Here is a 12152-nt window from a genome sequence, read left to right as displayed (position 1 = left end):
AGCCACACAAAGCCATAATATTGGCTTGAGAGGCTGGTGTTATTCATTTTCAATGTTTATTGACTTAATAAAGACGGTTGTTGAACTCATCTCTAAAATAAAAAGACAGCACCACCATGTGGCAGACTGTCATTAGAGCCGGTGCTTACAATTAAGGGCTGGTGCAGAGCACCGGAAACCACCGGCACAAATTAAGCACTGGCTTAGAGTCGGAAAGAGCAGAGTTACAACAGATTCGGGTTTGGTATTGCCCATTATCTGGTATCATACCCCAGTATAGCTTATCATGAGTCATCTATGGAGCCCTGTTCATGTGATTCTTCAACTTCTGAGTCTCTTCCACATTTTTTTATTTTTTGTAAGTTATATTCTGCTCCTCAGAAGCAGTTTTAATTCCCTTACTGAAGCACCTGAACATCAGAAGCTGGAGACCTGCCTTGTGTTGCTTGCAGCTATAGCAAACTGATCACATATATTTGATGGTATATACATTTTTATCTGCTGCACTTCGATTGAGAAAGATAGTGTGAAAATAAACTTCTTACCCTGCATCCCTCCTGGCAAGGGCTGTTTATATAGAGAAGGGCATTTTTTTCTTTCTTTTGCACGCAGCACTTTTTTGCTTATCTGTGTGTTTGTACGCATATAGTATTTTTGGGTATATGTCTCCTTGTATCGGTGATAATTCTGGAATCGGATCTGGAAAGCCCCTTTATGAATTTTGTTTTTTTAGCAGCACCTAGCTCTTTCTTGATATATGCTCGCCTTGTATTGCTGTTAGTCTTGGTATATACCTTTGCTTGCTGTGAGGACTGGACATTGTCACGTCATTTTTTGTACCATATTTGTTGTTTATATATGCAATGCTAATTTGTGCCATGAGAATTATCACCTTATTGTTTTTTTAATCTTTTTATGGATTTTATTTCTTTTTAACCCCTCCCATGCTGATGACGAGCTGCTCGTCATGGCCCTTAGAAAGCTTGCACGCTGGGATAATTCCCCTGCTGTGCTGAGCGTTCTGAGGAAACGGGTGTGGCCATGACGAGCTGAGCTCGTCATGAGCACCGGGGCACTGTGCGTGCACCCCGCCCCCCAGCACAGCAAGAAAATTAACCCAGCAGCCAAGGGGCTAAATCGTGTTTGAATGTTGTCTTTTATGGTGTATCTTTGGTATACCGAATAAAGATTATTTGGCTTTGACTTTACAACAGAGGCATTTAAATACTCCGTGTATATTAACCCCTTCCCTGCTCCGCGAATTCTGCTGTGGCGTGGGGGGGCTAGGGGATGAGCACGGCGCTTTGGTGCTCATGACAGCTCCACACCCTCATGAGTCACGGGCGGCGTGTGCTCATGGCGGCGTGGTTCCGTCATGACCACGCCTGCTCATTAATTCACCCGCACAGGCGGGGAATTAGTGCCGCGTGGGAGGAGCGGTGGGGGCATGACAGCTCCACGGCGTCATGAGCACACGCCACCCGTGGCTCATAACAGCGTGGAGCCGTCATGAGCCCGCAAGAGGTTAATACAGTTCAGACAGTAATCATGTTCCAGTGGACATGGACAAGGCTGAGTGTCTGTAAATTTGACACTGTAAGATAATGGGTAACATAAGAACATGTGTAGTGAAAATGGTAGTATGTGTTTTGAGATCGACTTCAGGGAGGAGAAAAGGTGGCAAACAGGGCCGGACTGGCCATTGCAGGCACCGGGCGTTACCCCGGTGGGCCGGATTGGTGGGGGCCAGCTTTGTCACTGAGAGACGGTTTTCCAGCAGTGCTGCCATAGCTGCCCGCTGTAAAAAAAAGCGAGAATGGTGCTTCTCACTAGCTCTCCCTCCTCCCAGCTCCCAGGGCCAGTCAAGCAACAATCTGCCAGGAGTGGTTGCTGTTTCCAGTCCGGTCGTGGCAGCAACACCAGGAGCATTCTTCTTTAAAAAGGTCCAATATGGTCACAAAAAAGTAACAATACACCAGAGCACAGAGCTTGAAAATAATTAAGCTAGGATGTGGACAGAGTTAATAGGCCTGGAGGTTCTTCCTCCCATCAGTAGCGAATCAAAAATAGCTCTTTCCCAGACCAATCAAAACACTTAAACATTAAAATCGAGAAGCTCCCTTTCTTTACAAAGAGAAGCCAGAGATGCCAGGTAGTAAACAAGCATTCTTAATAGTACAGTTCATCTTCAGCTTCGTTACCTCCACCGCCTAATCTGAGAAACAGAAAGGAGACAAGTTGTCTCGTGTTTCTCGCTGAGTTGGTCATTCCTATGAGCTGTAAATGTCAGGAAACTGTTGCCAATATTGATCCAAGATTAAAATGCTTCCAGTGGTTCCTCAGAGCCATGCCAGGTGAAAAGAAAATTAACTGGGGAACGGGCCTTTAATGGCCAGTAGAGCCTGCTACAACGGGCTCTAAGGCTATTAGAACATTCAGCCTCTAGAGGACAGATTGTTCTAATTGTTAACAACAGAGGCCTCTCAGATCCCGAGGGGGATTAAATCCCATCGGCACAGCTGTGAAGAAAGTCAAACACTGGAATGTTGAAACTCCGGGCTTTAGAAGCCCGGAGCACTCTATTGTTTTCAATGGAGCTCCTACATTCCAATGTTCTAATGGTGGTCAATAATGTGTAGATTGCCCTCATCATCAATTGTTACATAAAGGCTTCTAAATGACAAGTTGTTCATAAGAAGACCTGCTCCTTGTTGATGTCATAAGTCTCCTGGGAGGAGGATGGCAGTCGACCATATACGGTTATGAAGGATCCGGACATGGTACACAAACTACTCAGGGAACAGTATGAATGGATATTAACTATTACAATAAATACATAATAGCCTGTAAATCCTGCAAATATTGTGTTCTGTAACTCCCTCTGATGTCATCGAGTGGCCAAAGTCTGTGAGATATTTTCTATTAACCCCCAGTGGCGTTGGTGATTTGATGCCCCCGGCATGTGGTGAGGTGTTATAATGAGCCGAGGTTGAGGTTGGTGGTTGGTGGTTGGCCTAGAGAAATGGAATGAGTCTTGTACATGGGAATGCAAATCCTTGGCAACCTTGGTACAGTGCCTTAGAGTGGGTAGAAAAATTGAGTAGGACAGCCGGTAAAAATAACATGCAACTGACACGGGCTGGTTCCAAGATTTGGTTAAGGTGATGAGTTCAAGGTGAGTGGCAGTTGGAGTAACCCGTTATGATAATGGATGCACCGCACACAAGAAAACTTAATACATCCCTCGGATATCTGATAGAGAGACTAGAGAATCTCTAGCTCATGTTCATGCGCTCCTTCAAATCTGTAAAGAGCCTCAGATTGCAGGATCCTCAATTTTAAAAATCCTAATCTGGAGTAAGCAGTAGTTTTACACTAGGAACATTTGCATTGAGCTAATCTATGTGACATCTGAGAAGTGAATGAAAACATCTCACATTTAATAAAATGTGCATAGAACCAACTTTTTAAAATTGTTCCCTGCACTGTCCCCAACAGCGCTGCAGCAGACAGGCCCATTTACAAGTAATACTGGTGGTATCTGTCAAGTAAAATGTCTGCCTTAACTGCCACCTCTGCACTAAATCCCTTACAATGTGGCACATATCTGAAATCCTTACATTTGCATTTTGCTGTCATAGAAATTAAGCCACATTGAAGTTCCATGAACATGTAGCAGAACATGGCTAAAGGGGAGGCACAGGTCTTAAGTCACTTGGAATATTGTTATGTTTCTGCGCATTAGTGGCAAAAGAAAACTATGTATTGATAAAAAAAAATAAAAAATTACGCCCAAGGCAATAAGTTACAGAACCCGTTGCATGCTTCTCTCAAAGAGTGGTTCCATTGATTCATCACACCGCACTGTATATCAGTGTAAAGATGGTGTAGAGGCCCTGGTTTGAGCAAAACAACTCTGCCATGTTGCAATAGAAGCCACTCCTCTTTCTTGCATTGGTAGATGTGGCAATGCTCTCCTTCTAATCAGTAGCTGCCGGTGCAGGTAAGCGTAGTGGGGTGGGTGGGGGATGAGTGGGGTGAAAGTGACAAAGAAAGAGATAGGGAATGTAAAATAAATAAAACCACTTACCTTGCGCTCGCCGCATCGCCGAGTCAGCCCACCGCCCCACAGCTCTTACCTGCATGGGCCGCTATTGAATACTTTCACACTTTCTCCTTTTATAACAGTCTTCTTCTATGAGCTCCTCTGCCTCCATTCTTCTATCTCTAGAACACTATTCTGCTCATCCTGACACTCTGTCCGTTTCAGTCTTTCCACAAAATCCCCCTTTCTCTGCCTGCCATTCCATCATCAGAGACATTAGAGCGCCCTGGCACAACCTCCTCCCCTCTAGATTATGGTCATCTGAAGGTGAAAGATAGACACCATTTTGAGAGAAATAGGCTGAACTGGCTTACAGTATAATTGCTTTCAATGGACTTTCATGTTGGGCGTACACCTTGGAATGTTGAGAGCTCCGTTGAAGACAACGGAGTAGCTGCGGGCTTATAATAATAATAATAATAATAACAATAATAATAAGGGAAATTTATAAAGCGCCTGGTTACGCACAGATGGGCGAGTGGAATCAGCAGAGTCGTACCGCAAGGTCAGCCCGGCTTACTGCGTGTAGAGGTGGGTTTTTAACTTCTTCCTGAAGCCAAGTTCAGATGGCTCCAGGCGAAGGTCCAGTGGCAGGGCATTCCAGCTTTTCGCGGCCAGGTATCTAAAATACCTACCTCCCATGTGTTCCTTTTTTATCCTGGGGACCTTTAGTAGCCCTACGCAGGAGGATCACAGAGCGCGCGCTGGCGCGTACCGGGTGATCAAACCCTGAAGCGGAGCTGGTGCCTTACCACCCAAGATGTGGTGGCATGTGCAAAGGGCCTTAAACTCGACCCTGCTCCTTACTGGGAGCCAATGAAGGGCCTGAAGGGCTGCCTTGGATGCTGATCTCTTGGGGAATTTCAGAATCAAGCGAGCCGCTGCATTCTGCAGCACCTGAAGGCGGTTGATCGCCTTACTGGTGGCTCCCAGATAAAGCAGATTGCCATAGTCCAGGCACGATGTGACGAGGGCATGCACCAGCGTCCTGCGGGTTGACGTGGGGAGAAGATCTAATACCTTCCGCAGGCTTTTTAGGACGCTGAAGCAAACCCCCACCACACGGCCTATCTGAGGTCCAAAAGACAGGTCAGCATCAAGCCACACTCCCAGGTTTCTGGCTTCTTGACAGGGTATGGGGACCTCCCCTAGACATGATGGCCACCATGCCGATGACCAAACAGACGGGCTCCCCCCCACCACGAGCACCTCAGCCTTGCTGCCATTTAGCTTAAGACAGTTGGTGGACATCCAGGCTTGTATAAGCCTGGAGCTCCAACATTCCACTGTTTGTCTTCATGTTTATCTTTTTCTAATTGAGAGCAATCTACCCGTAGTGGGTGGAATGCTCCTATAGCCCTTATGCCTCAGGCTATATTGGTTACTAAAGGTCCTCAGAGGTGTAACGCAGCGGCCAGGGCTGCTGACGCTGGAGCATAAGGGTCATGGTTCGAATGCCGGCGACAGCTCAGCTCAGCACCATGTGACTGTGGGCAACAGCTTGCTTAATCTTCCCGATGGCCCCCAGCAACTAGAGACCCTTAGGGGTGATTAGTTTGTGCTTTGCAGATACTGGGTTACCTTCGTTATAGGCGCTCACCTGCATCTCAGTCCTATAACTCGGGTTCAGGACCTTTAACAACCAGTATAGACTTAACCATTGGGCTATATCATCCAGCCAGGACTGAGTTATCAGGCGACTTACACACATCTAACAGGTTAAGAGGAGTAGTCCAACCACCCAGTCCTTTGCATGCTTATGCAAAGGATCTTTTAGCCAAAGCAAATACAGCTCACACTACAAAACGAAAACTATTGGCTTTGTCACTGCTTGTTTCCATATATATAAACTGTATTTTAGTCTTAACTATATCCCTTGCTGCATACCACAAGGCCTTATGTTCCCCAACAAATAAAGCTGTGCTCTGAGTCCAGATTATGTGAGCACTTTCCAAATCCATTCAGTGAAACAAAACACACCAAAACAAAGCCTGTAAACCTATGGCTAGTAAATGTTTAAAGTTGTTTAATGTAGGTCACTTTCAAAATGGGCTGCCAAGCAGATTCCTGATCTCTTGACCGCACTACAGCGTCAAAGGATATGCTCTGCTTCAATGAATAAATAAGTGTCATTACTGTGTTCGCAGAGTTATGCTTTTAATACTCGGCACTGACACTGTCAGAGGCATGTGTCAGACCCTGTTCGGAGGCCAACAGTGTAGACAGGAGCTAATGGGCCCTAACCATGTGGTTGAGGTTGTTTTGCCACTGGTGCCTACAATGGCTCTGAAAACAGGATCCTTTCACACTTGACTTTGAGAAAAGCATGGATGAGCTATCAGAGACTTCTCATGGAGTTAGTGTGGGGTGCATGAGCTCAGAACTCAACAATCAATCAACATGTCCAATAATGAAATGTCTAGTTCAGTTCTTGGGTATAGGAAACCAACATACTCGCCCAACAATTCTAAATACTATAGCGTTCAACTTAGGACACATGCCAGTAAGACTGGTGGCACTTCTCCGATGTGACGCTAGATGTTCTGGGCCACCTCAGGCTAAACCCTACATTGGTGTCCCCAAGATGGCTGTCCCACCCAGTAGTTATAGTAAAATCAGAAGTAAGGCACATGTGCAGTCTCAAATGTCATGCATTAGTCAAATGTGCACTCCGTTCACTTTCTTTCAAGTCTCTTACTCGTGGTGGTATAGTGGATAAACTATTCGTTTGTGGTGCTCCACAGAGTATATCTGGTAGACTTGTATTCCATCCCATGGCCAGGCCAAAGGCCTGCGAGGACAGCCTCAAAGACGCCGTGCAGGCCAGTTCGAGCACCCTCTCTGTGCTCTCAGCTGTCCGGATCTAACTCTGTAGTTGAGATGCCTTGGCACATTGAGAGTAAATTTGGCACAACTGCTGCGGTTCCATTCAAAGATGAAGCAGGCCTGGGCCCTCAACCGAGGTGTGTGGTAATTACGGCAAATGCAGGCCCATTCGGACTGACATTGTCTTCACTGCTGATATCATCACCGTAGATGCAGCACCGACCGGGCCGTTTCAGGCAGTTGTAGCCCTGATAGGGTTGGTGTCATCAACATGGCACGTGGAGTTCCGACCTGGCCGAACCAGGAAGTTGTACCCCTGATCGTGCTGATGTCCTCAACACAAAAACTAAGTTGTTCAAAAACAAATAAAAAAACGTTATTAAGTAAAACAGGTGGATATTGATTTAATGTTCTTCCACCTTGCTGAGTAAGTGATAATTCTGAATCAGTATAGGCACTTGTGTTTGTTTTTTCTGTTGAAGGGCTCAGCCTTACTGATTAGAGCCAGACCCATTGTTGTTTTTTCTGATGTCCTCAACACAGCAGGTGCAGCCCCAACTGGACTGGAACAGGCAGTTGTAGCCGATAAGGTCAATGTTAACACTTCAGATTCAGCCCCGAAAAAGTCGGAACAGGCAGTTGTATCCCCTCAGATCTGGGAGACAGGTTGTCAGACAACACCAGCCCTGGTTACAAGCAGTCCTTCGAGTATTCTGTGGAGCACTCCCTTCCTTGCTCTTGAGGGACACAGAACTGGAACAAAGTGAGGTTGTTTGGTTCCTACTTTTGTACACATTTTCCAGACAGGGGATGTGGATCCACGGCCTCAAATTTCAGAACCGGTTTGAGGTGGTTCTTTTTCAGCTGTCCGTCTCAGACTGCTCTCCAGACACCACCTTTATGTAGAGTGGTGCTTCTCACAGCAGGTATCCCTGAGGCTGTTGCCAGATTGGAGCACCCACAACACAGACACAATGAAGTATGAGGTCACTGACCTGACTGTCATCAGCCATTGAAGCAGTAATCAGGGATAGACAGAGGGCACGCCTGATAATGAAGCGTCCTCACCTATCTCTACAGAAACTGCAGTACCACCACTCACCCCCTGTGTGCTCAGAAAGAACTTATAAGCACATCCTTGCTAAGAAAAGTCCTCATTGAGTTTCTGAAGGTGGTCCTGTTTCCATTCCTCTCACTGTAGTGTCTGTTTCCCAGTCTCCACCTACAGGAAAACAAACAATGTTGTTCCACTGTCTATAGAAGCTGTTCTCATGTATTGTACTATGCCAAGTAGGAGCTTCCAAGATGGATCCCACCAGTCTCACTATTCAGGCTCACTCACACACATAGCTCATTACTGCACATGTACTACACAGACATATACTAGACATATACACAGGATCCCAGAGCAGGGTTTTGAGCAGGCACATAACAGTGGAACTTACCTAAGAGAGCTTTGTGACACAGGTGAAAAAGGTCTGGTCGCACTATCAGTCTCTAAAAACAACATATGCTGCCACCCCCTCTTTATGTCCTATTGCCAGGACAGCGCCTTGAGACCCTTACGGGTGAGTAGCGCGCTATACAAATTTTATGATTGATTGATTGATTGACAGGACAGTAGTCCTCTATCTACTATGATCAGCAAAAGACAGTTGTTTCAGATTATTCAGAAATCAGAGCTAGCCTGTAATTAGTTATTGTATCACAGCCAGATCTGATGTCCCAGGCAAACTGATATTTTGAAATGGAAATTATATATTAGTACTCTATGTATTATGAGCAACTGTGTTACATGCTATATGTGCTCAGTTTGCTAATGTCAGTGCATCATCATTGACAGACATTGATTAAACGTGTTTATTAAAACCACAAAACAGAGACAAGAGGGATGCCGCAATGTCACAGGAAAACTTTATTGATTGAAGCACAACAATAACTGTGTTAATTACAGTAATTGCAATCTCTGATTACAGATTACTTTGGAATGAGATTCTTCAAGACCCAGGGCCAGATGTCCGAAATTCTTATTTTGCATTTCTGTAGGAATCGCTATTTAGGAAATGCAAAATGATGTGTACAAAAGCTGCAATTTCCTAATAGCGATTCCTACAGAATAGGAATCACTATTAGGTAATCGCAAACAGGAAATGCTATTGCATTCCCACCTATGGGCCAAATAAGAAATGGTTTGCATTTCCTAAATTGCAATTTTCTAAAAAGAAATTGCAATTTAGGAACTCCAAACCCAAGGATGCCTCTGGCCTTAAGGCCCCCTTGGAGGCACCCCAAAATTCGTAGTACACATGTAAGTGCACATATGCCCTAGGTGCATATGTGCGCTTTTGTCTCATGAAAAAATGCATTTTTAAATGGATTTTCTAATTTTGCACATAGTTACTATTGATTAGGTTAATTGCATTTTCTAAATGCCCAATTTGCATTTAGGAAATGCTTTGTATATGTGCTTTAGGAATCGCAAATAGGTAATCCCTATTTACTTTTCCCATATCGCGGTCGCAATTCTCGATTTCTACCGGGTAGAAATCTCAAATCACTACCAGTTTATGGCCTTTGTACATAGGAAAAGGCTGTTTTGCATTTCTTAACGGGCCGAAATTGCGAATCAGCCATTAAGAAATGCAAAAAGCTTTCATGCATCTGGCACATATTGTCTACATAAGATTGAAAAACATCCAAATTCCCCTCATAAAAATTCCTTGATTGTAGTTACGGTATTTAAATGATTAAAGTAAATGGAAACAGTTTTCAGGGGCTCTTGTTTATGCAGAATGTTAACTTTAGGACTGGGGTCCCCCTGTATAGTCAAATCCAACCAGTCGTTCTGTGTACCACAAAAATGTCCAGGGCAAATGTACACCTAATAGATTATGGGCAGATCATTTCTATATGTGTTGGTCGTTCTGAAAATTCAACTTGATTTTACTATTCAGCAGGTCACAGAGCCACCTGTAGCTGAGTTGACATCAAATCTGCCTTGGCTCTCTTTGTCTACTGATTTAAAATCCTTGTCTTAAAAATTAAAATCATCTCTGATCGAATAAGTTGTAGTCAACAAGTGTTTAATTATCGTATGGTGATATGACTGTTGTAATCTCATCTTTCCCACTTGAGTAAATTGTGTGATCCTGAGCGGATCATTTTCTTTCAATGCCTCTCAGTTCTCTTGCTTATGAATATGGGGCACACACAAAGAGACTTGTCAGCAATGGATGGCGGTACATAAAAAGCGCTGAGAACCTTCGTTTTCATTTTGACCTTGGATCCTCAGTATCAAATAAATACAAATGTTCAGTTTCCATCCCTAGGCGCTCTAATTTAACTGTGCCGACAGAGAGTGTTTTTACATCTCAGACATAAGAAGGTGGGTGTCCAGCCATGGCCAAGGTATAGAAGTTCAGATAATCTTTGGACTCCAGAAGCAGAAAAGCCCAGGTGGCCTAAGTACAAAGCCAGTGTTTGGAAGGCACTTTGGACCCCTGCCGGGCCTGCCTTTATGTTATGAAGTACCACCATGAATGTTAAATGAAATATGTAGCCGTCAAGCAGTACCATGGCCATACAGGGACTGGGAAAGCAAAGTTCCCTAGAAAGGGATTTGAGTTTCTTTAAATTTATTTATTTATTTATTTATTTATGTATTTACTTATTTATTTAGAAGTGTTAAAGTGCCATTTGCGTTGTCCTCAGAGATGCTTTTAGCGCTGTGTGCTGTACCTGGCAGCAGGTATTGTAATGCTTGGTAACATCCCCTCTCAAGTTTTGTTGCTTTATTCATTTATTTAAATTAATTTTCCCATAAGTGGTCAAAATAGTCTGTTGTATAATACAGCTTATCGAGTGTTAATCCTGAGTAAATCCAACTACCAGAAATATTGCTTCATAGCATTAAAATGAGATTAACAGTAATTTAGGTGAAAATGACTTTCATATTTCACTATACTAATTCACCAATAAGCCTTTATGGGTTTCCGGAGTAGCGTGCTACTCGCCGAAAAAGCCCTTCAACACCCCATTAAGGGTGGCAAGCGCTATATAAATGCAAACCATTTTCCCTCTTATATCCCTCCATTATCCTTCTCAATCCGAAAAACTGACTGACATCCACCATTCAAATTACTTTCATGTTTCACTATACTAATTCACCACTAATCCTTTATGGGTTCTGGAGTAGCGTGCTCCTCGCCGAAAAAGAGCTTTGCGCCTTGTCAGGGGTAGTAAGCGCTATATAAATGCAATTACAATACAATACCTTAATGTAATTCAGTTGTGATCAAGAAATTGCGATTAATCACTTCCCTGTGCAATAGAAATCCAGCATCACACCACACCAGATAGAGAACCACACAGATTGCTGAATGGGGCACTCACCTCCACTGCCAGCGGGCACCAACGAGATGCCCTGGCAGAACACCAGGACTGCCAGCACCCAGCCAGAAGGTGCCAGGCTCGCAGGAGACATCTCTACAGCTGCTTCTGTGGCCCTGCCGGTGCCTCTCTGTGCCCACCGGTGCATCCGCTGCCAGGGTCGCTCTGGTCCCCTTGGCATCCAGCGAGCAAGCTCTGAAGTTTTCTTCTCTCCTCTCAGCTCTCCCCACCCACCTCTATTCAGATTTTTTTTCTTTCACTCCAAAGCTCGGACGGCGTCACAATTGGCATTCAGGCGGCGGGGGCACGCAGCATTAACCCCTTGATGCCCGGCTACAGCCTGGGGACAGAGACCCATCGCTTGGATGAAGACCACGGGCCCATACGTCAATCATTGCCGGCCCGTGCACCTGCTAAGCTTCAGGACGGTGCAATTAGGCGCTTTAAGGATCTCAGGGACCTGTGAGGAAAAGGGGGTGGTCCAGGGAAGCAGTTGCCTCAACTTCTGAACTTTGACCTCCTGCAACCCCCAATAATCGTGCCGTGTGTGCAATGGTGTGTGAGATGCTGTTATGGGAGCCCCTGGGGGCTAAGGCAAACTTTCGCCCTGCGACTGCCCTGCCAGAAACGCTTAGCACAGCGGTTTTCAGGAAAATCACATGCTGTTGGCATTGTTACCCTTCTGAACTCTGGTGTCTGCGCAGACACCAGAGAGAGTGTGTGTGTGTGTGTGCAACGCGGGCCTTCTTTACAAGCCCGCGCCCGCCTCCCCGCCTCCTGAACCTGCTGAGTTACATTTGGGTCGTTTTGTTCCCGTTTTAACTTTCTAACC

At 45.0% G+C, this 12152-nt stretch overlaps 1 protein-coding gene across 1 annotated transcript in view; it reads right to left on the bottom strand.

Annotated features, from left to right (window-relative positions):
- CA14 (carbonic anhydrase 14) overlaps positions 1–11742 on the bottom strand; it is a 198154-nt gene extending 186412 nt beyond the window's left edge. Inside the window, exon 1 of the mRNA XM_086947605.1 lies at positions 11324–11742. Within this exon, the coding sequence (XP_086803731.1) occupies positions 11324–11501 (178 nt within the window). The 5' untranslated portion in view covers positions 11502–11742. The remainder of the gene's footprint in view (positions 1–11323) is intronic.
- Between the last annotated feature and the right edge of the window lie 410 nt (positions 11743–12152).

This window comes from Lissotriton vulgaris, chromosome 12, assembly GCF_964263255.1.
Source record: "Lissotriton vulgaris chromosome 12, aLisVul1.2, whole genome shotgun sequence".
NCBI lineage: Eukaryota > Metazoa > Chordata > Amphibia > Caudata > Salamandridae > Lissotriton > Lissotriton vulgaris.
The sequence above is the reverse complement of the archived record's forward strand: the minus strand, read 5'-3'. Positions and strand labels throughout refer to the sequence as shown.